The sequence below is a fragment of the Typopeltis vanoorti genome, chromosome 5 (assembly GCF_054136105.1).
Source record: "Typopeltis vanoorti isolate ZY-2024b chromosome 5, IOZ_Tvanoo_1.0, whole genome shotgun sequence".
NCBI lineage: Eukaryota > Metazoa > Arthropoda > Arachnida > Uropygi > Thelyphonidae > Typopeltis > Typopeltis vanoorti.
In genome coordinates this window covers 15,223,460-15,241,759 of record NC_143553.1, presented here as the reverse complement: position 1 = coordinate 15,241,759, position 18,300 = coordinate 15,223,460, and the positions used below count along the sequence as shown (strand labels likewise).

Here is an 18,300-nt window from a genome sequence, read left to right as displayed (position 1 = left end):
TCTGACCTCAGCATCCTGCTGACTTTGATTGGGGTCAATCCTTGACTGATGAGGTCAGCTGTGACCTCATCAGTTGAGATGCCCTCAGCAACCCCTCTTAGAACCACTTTTAGATTTTTCTCGCTTGCTAGTGCGAAGGTGTGGAAGGGCAATTTGGAGTTGTCCAGCATTTTCTTCATCATGCGATAATCTGTAGCAATGGTCGGATGAATCTTTATACCGTCATCAGTATTTCTTGCCCAGGAGAAATTGATATTTTGTTCCCCTAGGAACCTTGAGACGGTGGTCCATTTTTCTTTATCTCGAAGGATAACTGGAGGACGTTTTCTTTTCTATCTTGAGTGACGCGTGTTGTTACATCCTCTTCCATTTCATCTACAGATGTTCTACATCTTTTATTAGATTGTTCCTCCTGTGAACAATCGAACTGTCTGGGAGTCTTTGTAGGTGGAACAGGTGTAAAGTCCCCTTTCATGTCCACATCTTCTTCTTCTGTGTCATTAACTTGAGTGAAGAGATTCAGACAACCAGGATATTCCGTTTCAAGTTTCTTTAGGATGAATTTAAGAATGTCAAGTGACATATCTTTGTTTAAATTTTGAATGGCATCCTTAATGTCTTTTACGTTCTCCATCCTTGCACACCGCATATAAGAATAATCAAGGAATATTCCAACATCTTTAAATATTCCTGCCTACCATGGAGGATTTACTGACAAATCCCCTAGACTCATGCAAGAGTCTACTATCTAAACAATATATAATCTCAAAAATAGTCACAAAAAGGTGAAAGCTTACATCTAAATATCATTCTGAAATCCCGAAAATATCACACTAATCAAAACGCGAGACTAATAATAAATGCACGTAAATGCTAACTAAACGCCATCCCACAAGTATCACAAGCAAAAGCTGAACAAATAATGACCAACAATTAGGAAGCTTATTTTTGTACTACTGTTATTTACAGTACATCCCTTGCTTTTAAACTTTACTCTGGTATGTGGTTTTAACCTCTATAATGGGGAAAATGTGGGTGTCCAAATAATTTTTGCAGCTTAAGGCATATTCCTAATTAAGTGTGCATTCAGGATTTTGGTAATTTGATAGAACTCTTCTGTCCACTAATGGTATCTTCACATATTTATACCCAAGGTAAAAATACTTTCTGCATATATATATATATATATATATATATATATTAGGGTTACCAAGTAATTTTATAAACTTGGTTATTTTACTCCTAATCCCAAGTAAGCAAACAGTTAAGTTTGCGCCTGAACGTAGTTCAAGTCTAAAGGTGGTGCAACACCAGGGCAACTCATTGTAAAGGTGGGTAAAGCTCTGATCACTGTTCTTAGTATTTTCCATAATGTAAAGCACATCTCACTAAGAGATGTATACTGCAATACATTATGGGTGGGGTCACTACCCAGACTGGTTTCAACCTTTTTTGGTATTTAGGGTCTAGTTACTCACTGAGGAGACCTCAAAAAAGGTTGAAACCGGTCTGGGTAGTAACCCCACCCATAATGTATTGCAGTATACATCTCTTAGTGAGATGTCCTTTACATTATGGAAAATACTAAGAATAGTGATCAGAGCTTTACCCACCTTTACAATGAGTTGCCCTGGTGTTGCACCATCTTTAGACTTGAACTACGTTCAGGCGCAAACTTAACTGTTTGCTTACTTGGGATTAGGAGTAAAATAACCAAGTTTATAAAATTACTTGGTAACCCTAATATACATTATTCCCAAGGAAAAAAAAACTTATTTACATACATACATACATATATATATATATATGCATGTAGAAAGTATTTTACCTTGGGTATAATAAATGTTAAAGATACCAAGCTAGACTTGCAACACTTGCAGGCGCAAACTTGACTTGTTTGTCTGTTTGCTTACTTGGGAAATGGAGTAAAACCAGGTTTAAAATAGCTTGGTATTTTGAACACACACACACACACACACACACACACACACACACATATATATATATATATATATATATATATATATATATATATATATATATATATATATATATATATATATATATATATATTTATAGCTATTACAGAATAGCTATATATATATATATATATAGCTATTCTGTATATATATATATATATATATATATATATATACAGAATAGCCATAATTAAACTTCCCCTATTCAGAGTCTTATGTAGCCGATCTAACAACCGGAATGTCACTAAACTTGGTAGGGAGACTAACCAAGACACGGGAAGGAGGAATTCGCGAAAAAGTTCGAAAAGTCGCCGATAGGGGGAATATGGCGTTGTTGTAGCCAAGAAAACCGAAAATTTGCTTAAAATGCCTATTTTTATTGCATCATAAAAGCTATAAAGTAAATCGAAAACTTCACAGATGCATTCCTATTGATAGTCGTCTTCAACATGCTGTCTCACTTTACCTTATTGTGCATTACCTGTAAAGTTATTTTACCTTAACGAGTGCAGTGCATCAGTCGTTCTTCGTGAGTTTAGAACCCACCAGAACTTGCGTAAAGGCTCCCTGTCAGCTAATGCAGTTAGATCGATGATTTGGAAGTTGGAAGAAACAGGATCTTTGGAAGTTTGACCTGGCAGAGGATGTAAACCAGTGCCACTACGGGTGATGGAGCTGCCACCGCGATTGTCGACAGATCGAATGTTTATGGTATGGAGTAGTAGCACCCGTGGAGTAGCGGAACAATTGGATATGCTTTATTCCATGCTATGGAAAGTCTTGTGCAGAATTTTTACATTTTATCCATAAAAGATCAGCCACATATAACAGCTACTACACAATAATCATAATAAGGACTGATATTTGCCATGAAGTTTCTGGTTAGATTGAAAGTCTACGATTCTTGGCCTTGGAAAATTCCGTGGGGAGATGAGGTGCATTTTTATCCGAACGGAACTGAAAACAGCCAAAATTGTCTAATTTTATCTTCCGAATCATCCCATGAACTCCAGGAACTCCCATTACATTTACATAAAATTACCATTTGGCGTGCCTTCATGGCATATTTTATAATAGGGCCATTCTTTTTTGAGGACATCATTCTGACAGGACTAATAACTTGTTCAATTACCGCACGGAAATATCGTGATATGCTGAACAATTTCGCCATTCCCCAACTTCAGCAACGATGATGTCTAAACGAGACTATTTTTGTGAAATCTGGAGCTCCTCCCCACATTGCTTGACTGATACAGCAGCTTCTACAGCATCACTTCACAGAAGAAAGAATGATTAGTCACTTCTTTAAAGTTGCATGGAATATCATGGAGTAATGCTATTATTCCATGCGATTTTTAGTTATGGAATTACCTGAAGGCCAACGTCTATTATGGCAGTATCTCTAACTTGGCAGCCTTAAAGGGCAACGCATCACGGACTGTGACAAACATTCATTTAGACGTGTTAGTTCTGTAGTTGGGAATGCTATATACAAGTTGCAGTTTCTGATCCACGAAAATGGTGCCCACATTGAACCAGGTCCTCTTTCTGCATGGGTGAACTCAATGTGCTTGAGTAGTGCAACAGGTTTGTGACAACACTTATCCTCCAGTAACTATAATAGCGTAACTACTGTGCTAAATTAAATTCTTATTAAATATTTTATTGCTATGTTATCATAAGTGCAACACATGGAGGTAATCTTTCATTTCAGTTTAGTCTTTGTTATTCATTTGTCTGTCTATTTTAACGCTTTTTTTATATTGTACAGCGCCATATTTCCAGTATCGGTGACTTTTCGAACTTTTTTTCGCGGAATTCTTCTTTCTATATCTTCATAAGTCTCCCTACCAAATCTGATGACAGCGTTGTTAGATTAAGGTACATAAGGCTCTGAACAGGGAAGTTTAATTATGGCCACACTATATATATATTATCATAAATCACTCTAGGCATAATTTTTTTTTTTATGAAAGCGATCTCTCTTTGTATCTTTGCAATCCACCAACTAGATATGTTTCCCAGAAAGATTTCATTTATGGAGCTTGCATATCTAAGGTTGTACAAACTTCAACGGATGAGTTCATTTCAACCCAAGTATAACATCAAGAATAACTGCACGTTGCACCCTTTCTACCGCAGTTGAGAGGAGGACAAGAAATGGCTGCCGCTTGTAAAGACGACGCGGTTGGAATCCTGTTTAAAATGCATAAAACCTTCGTAACGTATTTTGTGACTTTCAATAAAGCGTGAGTTAGCAGGTTCAAAACAGTAGTGAAAGGATTCTTTTCTTCATTTGTTTTGCATTTTTGTTAGCATCAAAAAAACTATAAGTCAAGAATTGTAAAAACACGATAAATTTCGTTTTTATCTGTTGGTTTAACTTTTTCTCTTCCAAACATTCTGATAAACAATGGGATTACAGCTTTTTTAGAGAAACTAAAACAATTAACGCTGCAGTTTAATTCTGAAACCATTTATGGGTGAAATGCAAGTTGATGTGGTTAGTTAATCTTATCAAGTATTCTCTATATAAAAGCAGGTGGTCGTGAAAATATTCCACATGTAATCTTTTGTTTGCTCACTCGTGGGTAAAAGGAAGACAAAAAATAAGATTATTATTTCTTGTCAAGTATAATTAAATTACTGATGACTTTATATTTTTAGTTTCATTTACTAAAGAGTTTAGGTATAAGTTTAGACATTTATACTTTTCGATTAACAGATTGCTTCTTTTTTTTTTTTTTTTACAGAACTTTCTAGAATTAGGAGCTAAAGTAGAATGGGTGGATGCAAATCAGATGCTAGATCAGATGCGCATCGACGTACAGAACATGCTTTCATGGAAAAAACAAGCTGTTGCAGTAAGTTGTTTTATTCTTCTATAGAATAATTTGAAATGCAAAATAAAATCAAATAATATTTTATCCTGTACCTATGATGCTATACTAACCTGTACTATAAATTATGATACATTTTTTATTTAATTTTTATACTACAGAGATTGTTGCTTTAATGATGTCAATTGAAAGTGATTTTTGATACGATTGATCTTGTATATCATTTATTGCATATTGATACAATTTTGCTAACCGGAAACACCGAAAACAGAATGTAATTTTATGTTCATATCTTGCTTTCGAAAGCTGGTATATTTTTTCATCTATCTGAATATAAATATCAGCTTCAAAATGATACACAAGACACCACAAGCCAGATAGTGAAAAATAAATCATGAATAGAAGAGAAGTTACTGAGTGGTACTGTAGACCAGTGCTTCCCAAACTTCTGGATGTCAGGGCTCCCTTTGCAAAAATTAAAATATCTCACAGCCCCCCTCGAAAAAAAATCGTAATAGAGAGATATATTATTATAATATTTATTGTATTTATATTCAATACAAAACATAGACAGCGATATTGCAAAAATCAAATGCATATATTACATTTTTTGCCTCTTACCGTTTGGTTCTGAAGACGATGTGGGCTGTTCTGGTAAAATATGAAATACTGTCCTTTTTTTTTAAGTCTGTTTCTGCTTCTTCTGATTGTTCGTGGGATTTTTTATTTTTTATTTTTTATCAGTCACTTATCCATCTCAGGGTTAAATTTTTTAACGTAGAATAGATCAAATAATATCACCACTTACCGATACTGGCACACCACAGACTGATAACATGAAATTAGTGAACATTTCCTGAATAAGGGAATCCCCGGACCAGGAACATTTTTCTGTTTTGTGACTTTTCTTCTTTTACGGTAATTAAGCCTAACGCGAAACAGACAGCATAGGCAGGTTATTAAAACGTGCATATGATTGGTGCGGTATTAACAAAAGATCGCGCAACCGAAAGATAAAAGCATAGCTGACAATTGAGTTGAAATGCTAACTCTCTTCAACCGAATTCCATATGTGAAACTGCCATAACATTCATTATATTTCATAACATTCATAACATTCATTATATTCATTATACATATACATATATATTACTTAGTTTTAACACTTTTACGAATTTTAACACGTTCGGTTGAATTTTATTGCTGCCTTGGGAAATCGAACTCACCCACATCTAATTAATAACAATAGCTTTTAGTTAGATACTGTGTTTGCCCATGCAACATGGTTTTGTTTCAGTCTATACAGCATAGTTTCTGTATGAGGGGACATGTGATTCATTAATTGGTGTGTTTTTATCCCAGTTGTCTCTAAGTGCACTATTTGTTGAGAAATATATTACACAGACTCCTCATACCTTATTCACTGGCATAATAAAAGTACTTGTTTTTATTGCCTCTGCAGTATAGTGGCTGTTAGGGAGGGCGTGTTGTTTACCACTGCAAGCGAGTTACTATCTCCCCACATGAACTTGTGTATGCTTTTTTTCATGTGTGAAGTATATGCAAAACTTTTATTGGTAACAGAAAATTAGCTCGGATGACAGTGATAATATATAACAAGTTTTGATATGTATATAAAGTCAATATCAACAGTCTCTGATTATGAACGCGAGATGAAAGGGACAGGAAGATTTGGAGCTTCCCTAGAGAGCATTCGAAGTAAATACAATTAACCACTGCTTTGAAATGAAACATGTGAATAAGCAATATTTACTAATATTCATTAAGCGCCGAAATACGAGGAAGAAAAGTTTGTGAATGAACCAACACCAATGTGTGAATTTTTGCATTAAAATATAAAAAATAACAAAAAGAAATAATAAATAATAAAAGTTAAATACGTTTCTTTTAAAATAAAAAAATCTACTTAGTCTTAAAACATTTTAAATTTGTTTTCATTATTTAACGGCCCCCCTCAACAAAACCTATGGCCCCCAAGGGGGCCGCGGCCCACAGTTTGGGAAGCGCTGCTGTAGACAACACGAGTAATACTTGAGGCTCTTATTAAGACAGATGAAGCCCATGAGATACAGAATAGGTTTTTTAAATTCCTGACCAGGTAGTTTATATTTGTACTTTTGTATTAATGTAACAAATTTGGTTGACCAGATGGTTTGCACATCCACCCTCAATCTAACATGCTGTGGGTTCGAATCCCACCAGGAGCATTGCTTGAATGTTTAGTGAATATACTGTAGATGATGAATTTCACATCCCAGTGTAAGATCATCTCGATGCCTATTTTAGGTCTATAATGGCTTGAAAAAAGTTTAAGAAAAAAAGGTTAGATAATTCAGTTTCCGGATTATCTAACCTACATGGCACTAACATTAATGTACTACAAGTTAACCATATTTAGTGAATGGATGGATGCACGTTCATAAAAAGCGAAAATATGAAATAAAAGACGAGTGATATGATATTGGATTGGAGAAATAGCAAACATATAGGCTTAACTTGACTACATATCGTAGCTGTAACTCAAGTTCTGTGTTTCTAGTAATCAACTTTTCATATCTTAACTTTACATCAATTGAGATTCACCTTCATCTCTGCAATGTCCTTAGTTCTCTCTTCTTCTGTACTTCCATCTTAGAACCAAAAAGAAGTCACTGGGATTCAGGTCTAGGGGGTTACGACTGGTGAGATAGTAGCCAGTTTGTTCTTGGCTTAAAACTGTACACACACACACAAAATAGCCTGCGAAGGGATGTTCTCATGTTGTAGGAACGAGTTCTGCACGTGTCACTTTTCTGATATTTTTCGACAAAAAACTTAAATGTTTATAGATACCTAAGCAATACTGTTGCATGAGAGTTTAGTCTGCATGTGTGAAAATCTGATGCATAACTCAGACTGAAACCATTGTTTTTTTGACTTCAACTTCAAAAGAAAATAATATATATTTTTTATCTTCTAGTAAAGCTACCTCGTATTCTTTAGATGCAATGATTAGAAGTTGTCACGATAACCATATTTCAATGATATCATGAAACTTACAAACTGGTTATCATGAACAACGGTTAGAATTTTGTAATTGGCTCCATTGCTAATCATCGATAAAGCTGAAGTCAGTCGAGACTGTGTCAAGAAAACTAGCATGTCATGATATACACTATCATCAGATTATTGTTCGTTTATTTGCGAATGTCATCATATAGTTAAATTTGTGTACGATTTCTACAAGTTAAATTTTGCTACCATTAAATAATGTCTTTGGATAAAATCTGTCATATGTAGAGGTACTCCATCGTCATGGAATTCCTCTGCATTTTTCCAGTGCAGAGGGAAAATGCACCCTGAAGAAAACGCATCCCGATGATCGTTTCCCTGTTCAGGTGATCACAAATTTTTTACCATCTAGGTCTTCGGTCCTAAGCCTTCGCTTTGGATTTCTTCAAGGCAGTAGCGAATGAAAAGTACTCATGACCTAGATTAACGGACTGTTAATAGACTGGAGACAATATACCTAAGTCAACTCCACTTTCCGATGGTACTGACCTCTTATCACAAACAAGGTTTTGGCGCCTTAAAAGCTTGTCTTCCTTAAAAGAAATGCCAGTTAGATCACTCAACGGTAGAACATTTAACGCCATGAAATAAACACTGGGTATTGGAGGCATGAGTCACTATTTGTTGCCATGGGTTTCGTGTCTATTGTACTGTCTCCGGTTATTGTGCCCTCACTTTCTTCGCACATGCAGTGTGTGCATGCTCTCCACACTATAATAACTATAGAGCAAGCAACCCCCCCCTCCATTCGAAAGTTCAAAAGCTTTGCTTTTGAAATTTTGAGCTATGAACTTTTTGAACTATCGAATCTGTCACCAGATAGTGCACGAGACAGAACAATTCAATAACATTTCATGAAGTTTCCAGATTAGCTGACGAATAATCCTACTGATGCTTGCCTTATTAGTTTGTACCTGGAGGGAATCCGATTATAGCAGATTACAGGTGCCACAGTCTAGGTGGGATTGGATTGGGGAATGGGTGCTCCTGATTGGTAGTTGAGTTCATAAGCCTTTCACCCATGCTGTATTCCCTGCCAAGTAAATTTTCCCAGTAATATGAAAGACAAATTATAATGCCACTGCAGTTGTATATCTTTGGGGATTATAAAAATATAATCCCCCAAAAAACAAACTTCCATTTAAATAAACACTTCCATATCAACTTGATGAACACCTGGGGTCTCTATAGTAACAGCAGTGATATTCAAAGTCCCGATCTGTTTGTTAATCATCACTAAACTTCAGATGGCATTATTTGCAACTACAGCTCACCTCACCTTTCCATATTACACGATGGTTTCCATTTTATGAAAAGTATTGTGCAAACAAGGATGTCAGAAAAAGTGCAACTACACATGAAATAAACACTGAGCATGTTATAGTGTTTTATATGAAAATAAAATATCAACGTAAAACCGTTGTATATAGAAAAACCATCGTATGTATGTAAATAGCAATTTATTTCCTTAGATAAGATAATGGCATTGTATCAAATTATTACTATTATTATTATTTCGGGCTACTCCAGGGAGTCCTTAGACTTATCAAGGGAGGCCCTAAACATCATGTCCACACAACTATTCAGCATTCTCACGACTATCTATCATACCTTGCCTTGAACTCGCTCACTGTCATAGCACCCACAACAGACTCTGGCAGCTTATTCCACTCATTTACCACTCCAAAAGTAAAGAACCCAGCTCTAACACCCCTGCTAACCACTCTTGCCCAGCTTCCATAGGTGTCCCCTAGTTCTCCCACCACCAGTCCTGATCTCAAAAATATCCTCTGAATTAATCCTATAGAATCCTTTTAGCAATTTGAATGTCTCAATCATATCTCCCCTTTTCCGCCTATCAACCAGTTTCTGCAACCCACAAATCTTCAACCTGTTCTCATATGGTTCATTCCATAGACCTGCTATCATCTTAGTCACTTGCTTCTGGATCCTCTCCACCTCCTCCCCATCAAGAAGGAACCAAGGTGACCAAATCTGGACACAGTAGCCGAGATGAGGTCTTATCAGGGCTCGGTACAGAGGTACAATAACTTGCTTGTCTCTACTCGTCAAGGTATTTTTCAACAACCAAGTGAGTTGATGAACTGATTTAGCTACTTTTGCAATGTGCCCCCTAAACTTCGTCTCCCTATCCACCAACACTCCCAAGTCCCTGGCCTCATCAATCTCTTGGAGTACAGTTCCACCAATGTGGTATACTGCTGCTAATCTTTTCACCCCAAAATGCATAACCTTACATTTTGTCACATTAAATTGACATCCATTCTCCTTAGTCCAGAACTCCAATCTAAGTCATCCTGCAAGACTTTGACATCTTCTGCATTCACTATCTCCCTACCCAACTTTGCATCATCAGCGAACAAATGAACTGTTCCACTTAGATCCTTCCCTATATGAACAGATTAAACAGCAGTGGTCCAAGACCAGAACCCTGCATCACACCACTAGTCACAGGCCGTCTTTTGGACTCTACTCCTGAATAAACTACTCTTTGATATCTCCCTATCAACCACCCACCTATCCATCTCACCAACCCTATATCCATTCCCATATGTTGTAGTTTATGGATTAGAATTCCATGTGGTATCGAGTCAAATGCCTTAGCCAGGTCCAGCAGTATCACTGTAAAACCATTACCCTTATCCAGTTCAGCCGTCACTGTGTTATAAAACTTGAGCAAGTTACGGAGGCATGATCTACCCTTCACAAAGCCATGCTGTCTCTCATACAGTATCTCATTTTCATCAATCTATTCCTGTATATTCCCCTTGACTACTTTCTCCAAGACCTTGACAACGACTCCTGATATGCTGATCAGTCGGTAATTTGCCACCATAGTCTTGGATCCTCCTTTATGCAGTGAAGCTATTTTCCCCTCTTTCCACGGCTTCGGGACTAAACCAGACCCGAGACTCAGATTAAACAACATGGTCAAGGGCACTGATAATTCCTTAGCCGCTTCACGCAAGACCCGTGCTGGTATACCATCCAATCCCACAGATGTATTCACATAAGGGTTCTGTAATAGACTATTCGCCTCCACTTCATTCATCACAATTCCTGTATAAACTAATGGTTCCTTCATTTTTTCAATGTCACCACCTGGATGATATACTTTTGCAAAGTGCGCGCTCAGTAACTCCACTATATCGACTGGTTCAGTGACCTCCTTACCATCATCTTCCTTAAAATCATTTTGCCATGTACAGTTTTTTTCTTGCTTGCAGCATATTGAAAGAACTGTTTGGGATTCTCTTTTGCTTGCATAGCTAGTTTCCTTTCATAATTGGCTTTTGCTGTTTTTACCACACTCGTTACCCTTCTGGCTTGCACTTTATACCGTTCGTGTGCCTGCAGGTAACCCCTTTCTTTAAATTCCCTCCACAGTTGTTTCTTTTTTTGCAGCTCAAGCTTAATGGTGTTATTCATCCATTTAACCCCCTACTTGTTTTACTATTCGGACCCCAGGTATACAATCAGCCATAACCTCCTGTAAATGCTCCTTGACCACTTCCCATGCTCTATCGGTGTCCAGCCCTTGCAGTTGTACATGCCATGGCACTGATCCAAGCAATCTCCTAACATTGTCAAACTTGCCAGCACGGTAATTCCACATATACCCTGTCTTAATCAAAAATTCCACACCTTTAGCCACCTCCCAGGTCAAGACCTTATGATCACTCTCTCACCAATAGGTGGCAACATGGTCATATTCATTACAGTCAAATTGTGAGATGCTATTACCTGGTCAAGCACTCTCACACCCCTAGTATTTTCAATTACATGCTGTCTCAGATAGTTATCCCTTAATAATTGAATAAAATCCATTTCCTTTCTCACATGTGTCCTCTCCTCCTTCCAATCAATGTTACCATAGTTGAAATCCCCCATAATAATTACCCTCCTTCCACTCATTTCATCAATTTGTTTATGCATACTATCTCCACCATCTATTCCATCACCTGGTCTATAGCAGCACCCAACTGTATATTTTATTCTGCCAGTCTCAATCTCACACCAAATAGCCTCAAATGAGCTCCTTTCACTATCCTGCAATACAACTTCAATTCTCTTTGGCTGCAGTTCATCAGCTATCATCAATAACACCCCTCCCCCTTTTTTATTCTCTCTGTCCCTCCTAAACACACTATAACCTACACATTCTATCCCAATAACTATATCATCTTCCGTCAGCCATGTTTCACTAATGCCAATAACCTGTGCCCAGGAAGAGCCAATCAAGGCCAAAAATTCTTCCTTCTTGTTCCTAATACTCGTGGCATTAGTATACATGAAATGCAGTGATCCCTTTGTCCCACCCCTATCTTGATGCGTTATTCTAAATGAACCATTCCCATTTTTTGTCCTTAGTGCTGGCTCGGGTACATTATATACATTTTTACACTCAACTGTCTCACTGAAGTTTGCATATCCAACCCCCCCCCTCCTTGGTAGTTCTAGTTTCCCTGGTTCTGCACATCCATTTTCACTTCATTCAGCAACACGTTTTCCAGTCTCCGCACATTAAGTCGATTCAATGCAGACCATCCATCTTGTATAAGTCCTTTCGCCCATCAAACTCATTCCACACATCCATGAATTCCACACCACACCGTCTGCATAACCTGCGCATAATGTCATTTGCGATTATGGCCCTCCTTCTAAACTCCTCTCTGTCATACCGCAGCAACAGACACACCATTTTAACTCTGTCACTCTTTTCTTTCGCTACCTTTAACAATACTTTCAAGTCCTCTCTCATAAAAAATTTATCACCTTTCAATTCATTCGTACCTACCACAATTATTAATTCTTTCACCCTCTGTTTTTGCATTCTAATACTCTCACTTACATCCTTAAATTTTGCACCCGGTAAATACAATTTAGTTACACTCCCATCTAAATCAATATGTAACTCATGCTGTATAAAGAGAAATGACTGCTCAAAGAAATGAAAAGGACTTTAGGTGGATATAGACTCTGAGCATGTTATAATGTTGTACATGAAAATTAAATACCAATGTAAAAATTGTATAAGGAAGCACACATCGTGTGTATGTAGATAGCAACTTATTTCTTAAGATAAGATAATAGCATTGTATCAAATCAATATGTAATTTATGCTATATGACAAAAAATGACTGCTCAAAGAAATGAAAAGGACTTTAGGTGGAAATAGACTCTCAGCTTGTCATAATGTTGTAGATGTAAACGAAATACCAATATGAAACAATGGTATATGGAAACAAACATCGCATATATATATATATATATATATATATATATATATATATATATGTGAATAGCAACCTACATCTAAAGATAAGTAATTATTATTATTATTATTTGACACCTCCAGGGAGTCCAAAGACTCATCGAACGATTGGTCCCCTTCCAACTACTAACCGCGCTCAAACTTACTTAACTGAGCCATCAGTAGCAGAGGCTCTTCCAATCGACCAACCTTTGCCTGCAATAGCATTATATCAAATCAATATATAACTTATGCTGTATAAAGAGAAATGACTGCTCAAAGTATTGTAAAGGACTTTAGGCGGAAACATCCTCTGAGCATGTTATAATGTTATACATCAAAATGAAATATCAATGTAAAACGTTTCCTCTGAAAAGCATGCTATGTAAATATTGTATATATATATATTTATTCAAAATGTATATAGATGCTTTGGATTAATAAATATTGGTGTAGCTCAGTATAAGTGGCGTTTGCACTCTATGGCAAAACACTTGGGTTCGAATCTAGTCGCAGACTAGAGGAACGTTTTTTTAAGCCTTTCTTTGATCAGTTCCCGAGTTAGTCGATCTCTGGCACGGGCAAGCAGGTTTCTTTCTCCTGGAAACTCGGGTTTGTTGTCCCGTAAACTCAAGAAAATTGACCTTCGAACCCACACTATTTTCAGATATTTAAAATATTGTGTTAGGGTTGGGGACCACGAGATGGCGTCACTTGCTAGCCGTCTTCTACACTGCATACCGATTAATTAGTGATAACTTTGAGCCAGCTATCTCTGATTGGCTACCAGTGAAAATTGAACTGCCCACTCGGCTAAAACTGTCTTGCCTATTCCCTATGCGGAAACAAATAGGCATTAGCTGATTTTTTTTATTATTAAAAAATCTAAAGGAGACTTTCTAAGAGTCAAATGTACTACGTTTCATTCCTGTTCAAATTGGAGTCGAGCCTTCTGGTCCCACAATAAAGCTGCAGGGGAGAACTCGCGTGCTTCCATGTTTCCACCTCATGCTTTCACTCTTTTACACACACACACTCTCTCTGATGGTACAATAGTCAAGGGTTTTCAAACTCTTGTTTTGAAGACCAAGGCTCTTCCCATTATTACATGAAATACCCATAGCATACCCCTTTGATCTTTCACCAGAAGAACATAACAAATATAATCACCAATGTTCCAGAATTATCACCCCTTTCCTTTGCCAGTTTTCATAATCATCCGACATCTAAGAGCACAGTAGCGAACTCTTACTAAACATGTTCTTATAAAAGGATAAAAGTTGAAACATCATGGAAAAGATCATATAGCCAACTATTTCACTACTCGATAATTACAAATTAATAAGTAATCAACAAATTGAATTCCACCACTCTGGTGCACAGCAGATCTCCCAGCTAACCTTACCTACCTATGGTACAAGCCACTGAAAAGTCTAAAGAAACTGAAATGAATGATCTTGATATTTCCAAAGCATTTGATCGAGTCAGGTATCGTGGCCTTCTTATCAAGCTGGCATCATATGATATGCTTCATACATTTTTCGAGTGAGTTGCCCGCTTTCTGTCTGGTTGTCAGTGAGTGCTCTGGTGGATGTTTACCATCTCATAAGATTTTTCCATCATTGCTGGAGTCTATGCTTTCACCTTTACTCATTTTACTATACATTAATGACCTTCTCTCACTTTCAATCCTATTTGTATCTTTCCTAATAAACCACACTTCATTCCTCCTCTTCATTCTCCAAACATCGTATTGCTCAAATGACTCGAGCTTCACGATCTTCCATAGTCAGTGCCCTAAACACTGATTACGTCGTCATTCTCTAGCAAAATGAAGATAATCTTAATTAAATCAATGATAACAAGATATAATCTAATTTCCTGGAAGAAAGACAATTCACTCTCTCGCTTTTGATAATATACCATTCGAAAACTATCAGTTTCTCTTCTGGTGTTGACTTGCCCATCATGGTACAAACATATTACGTCCATAACCTCTTCATCCTTCAAACGCTTAGTATTCTTTTTGTTCTAAACAATACTTCCAATTCCTTAATTCCTAACACTTTCCCAAATCTGGCTGATCTAGAATATTGTTCTCATATACGGGGTAGTTCTGGATACAGTCGATCATTCTGAGAGAGGCCAAAACCTTCCCTCACAATGCTAGAATGCAGAAAATAGATATTCATTTAATAGATAATACCTCTCTCTCTCTCTACACCTACGATGCTGGCTAAACAGTATCGTAGCCATCAACCATTAGCTAGCTTTTTAACTTATGCCAGTCTGACTGGCCGAGTGGTTAGCGTATCCGCTCTCCAGGCAAAAGGCAACCGGTTCGAATCCCGTCGTGGGCATGGATGTTTGTGATTGTGGAAATACCAGTGGTGGTAGATGGCATTGGTGTAGTTGCGGTCAGTTGGTGGAGACAGAGTTGTAGAGCAGGTGTCCTCCCTCGAAGAGTCTATGGACTCCCTGGAGCTGTCAAATAAATAATAATTATTGGTGCTGGGCAGGCCTTCTGAAATATTTGCATGGCCTGAAACAAGAGTACAAATGTAGGTCCAATACCTTATGTCTAATTATTTAAAAATCATAAATGAAGTTATCACACTGTTAAATAAAATAAGTTCTATCCTCCTACCTGAACAAATATTCCTTCATAACAATAAAAATCGAAAAATATGTGAAAGTATAGTTCTTCTTAAATCAGCAGAATATCAAACATGATTAGATTAATTATTATCCATGAGACATATTCTGAATATTTCGTTTTTTACCTTTATTTAATCATTGTTTTATGTATTTGTGGGCGAGAGCCCTTGTAGCTCAGTAGAAGTGGCATCTGCACTCCATGGAGCTTGACCGTACGAAGGAAGACTCTGGTTCAAATCTAGTTGCCGACTAGAGGAGCATTTTCTAAGCTTTTTTAGACATGTTCCCGAGTTAGTCGATTTCTCTCATGAGCAAGCAAGTTTTTTCTCTCTGAAACTTGGGTTTTTCGTCCCATAAAATCACAAAAGTCAACCGTTGAATCCACACTATTTCAAGACATTAAAATAAATATTGTGTTAGGGCTAGTGAGGCAGGAGTTAGCCGTTTCTTCACTGCTTGCCAATTAAATTAATGATGGCCCTGTGCCAGCTATCTCTGATTGGCTATTAACAGAGATTGAACTGCTCATTCAGTCTCCAAAATCTAGGACTAAAACAGTCTTGCCTACTCCGTATATGGGAATAAAAGGTGTCATCTGGTGTCTGATGATATGCAAGGTCATCTACAAGCATAGGATAGGGGGGAAGGTTTGGTGTGTTGGTATGTTTGTGTGATATATACTCATATAAGACGGTGAGATAGTATTTCCGACAATTTCTCTAGTGTATTAATGATATTAGTTTATATACAAATAACAGTCTAAATATAGTCTGCTATATTTGTGATGGTTATGTCATCGATCACAATTAAGTGGTCATTTGCGCAGGGTTGTAAATTTGTACACCAGCTATTTAGTTCATATTGAATTTCTAATATATTTTAAGTTTGCTTGCCTATAATATCCTTTAATAAATGGTGTTTTTGATTATCTTCATGTATAATTAATATGCAAAAGTTTTCAGCATGTTTAAATTACATGTGAATATTAGTTGCTTCATCATTAACAGCAAATACTTTTGCTACTGATATATCAATACTAATGCACTAGAACTATGAATATGATTTCAAATAAACTTATATTTTAAGCCAATATTTACGAATGCTTCTGACGTTTATGTATATAATACAGATCCCATTCACTTGGTCAGAGTTTTGCTTCTGTGTAGCGAGCAAGTTAAGAATATGTTCCTAATTCTGATGTTATAGTCTGTTGCTTGGTAGTCGATTTTCATTTTGGTTATATGTAGCTATCCACTTTGCTGTAGTTAAAAGTAATTCACTTTCACTTAGGTAATTTATTTATATATTACAAATTAATAGTAATAAGTAAATCTGCTAACGCCTTATTTTACAAAGGAAGTAGGGTGGATTGTTTAGCCTTAATTAGCTTTTTGAAGACCGATGGGCAGCCAATTTTTACCCTAAGCCAATGTCTCTCAGAGTGTGGTACGCATACCCCCGGGAGTATGCAAAAGGTCTTCAGGGGATACGTGGCAATTTTCAGTTATGCATCATTAATGCATGGAATCATTATTAAGAAAAAAAATAATTATTTTGAACGTATATATTTCTTAATAAATTATATATTATGTATGAATTCTCCTACTCAAATTGCGAGTTACTGTCGCCACGACGTTCACGTCCTGGTGATAACTTGCTCCCTGCAGTAAACACCCGCCCTTCCCAACATCGTCACTATACTGAATACCCAAGAAAAACAAGTAGTTTTATTCTGTCACTGAATAAGGTACAGAGACATTTGCAGTATGTGTAATATATTTCTCAACATATAGTGCAATTAGAGACAACTGGGATAAAAACAGCACTAACTAATGAATCACATCTCCCCTCCAACAGAAACTGCCATATAGACTTAAGCAAAACCATATGTTGCCGGCACAACATATGGTTTTGCTTGCCCCTCCCCCGTGTTGTGAACGTGTTAAAACTAAGAAATATATAGTGAATGTGTTTCAGATGTTATGGAATTCGGTTGAAGAGAATTAACATTTCAACTCAACTGGTGGCTTGCCTTTGTCTTTTACTAATACCACACCAATGATATGTACTTCTTCATAAGCTGCTCTATCTCTACTGGCATATCATTGCTGTCTGTTTCGGACTCTGTTGTTATTTGTCATTAGTCATTTGTGAAGGATTGTTGATTACGTTTCTCAAGTCTTGTAAATTACTGGTAATTTTTGCTTGAAATAATGGGAAAGAAGGTAAAGCTATTTGGATAGATGACTTTGACGATACACACAAGGAAACTGTTCTCAATGCCAAAAGTAGTGATAGCAAATAGCAGTTTCTTGGTAAGTCACAGCGTTTTCAGTTTTTTCTAAAAACTATAGTTTCTGTAAATCCCAGCATATATCTCGCATCACGATTTTTTAGCTTTAATTTTGGGAAAAAAGTGCGAGTTATATTCGAGTAAATATGGTAATTTTTTTATCTTTCAAATTCTTAAATATTG

The 18,300-nt window shown here is 36.7% G+C and overlaps 1 protein-coding gene across 4 annotated transcripts in view; it reads left to right on the top strand.

Moving 5' to 3' along the window:
* LOC150106232 (voltage-dependent calcium channel subunit alpha-2/delta-3-like) overlaps window positions 1-18,300 on the top strand; it is a 2,133,114-nt gene that overhangs the window by 340,967 nt on the left and 1,773,847 nt on the right. For all 4 annotated transcript variants that reach the window (XM_090393048.1, XM_090393049.1, XM_090393047.1 and 1 more), the window contains one exon: window positions 4,733-4,843. In XM_090393048.1, coding sequence (XP_090249174.1) covers window positions 4,733-4,843 — 111 coding nt within the window. The remainder of the gene's footprint in view (window positions 1-4,732; window positions 4,844-18,300) is intronic.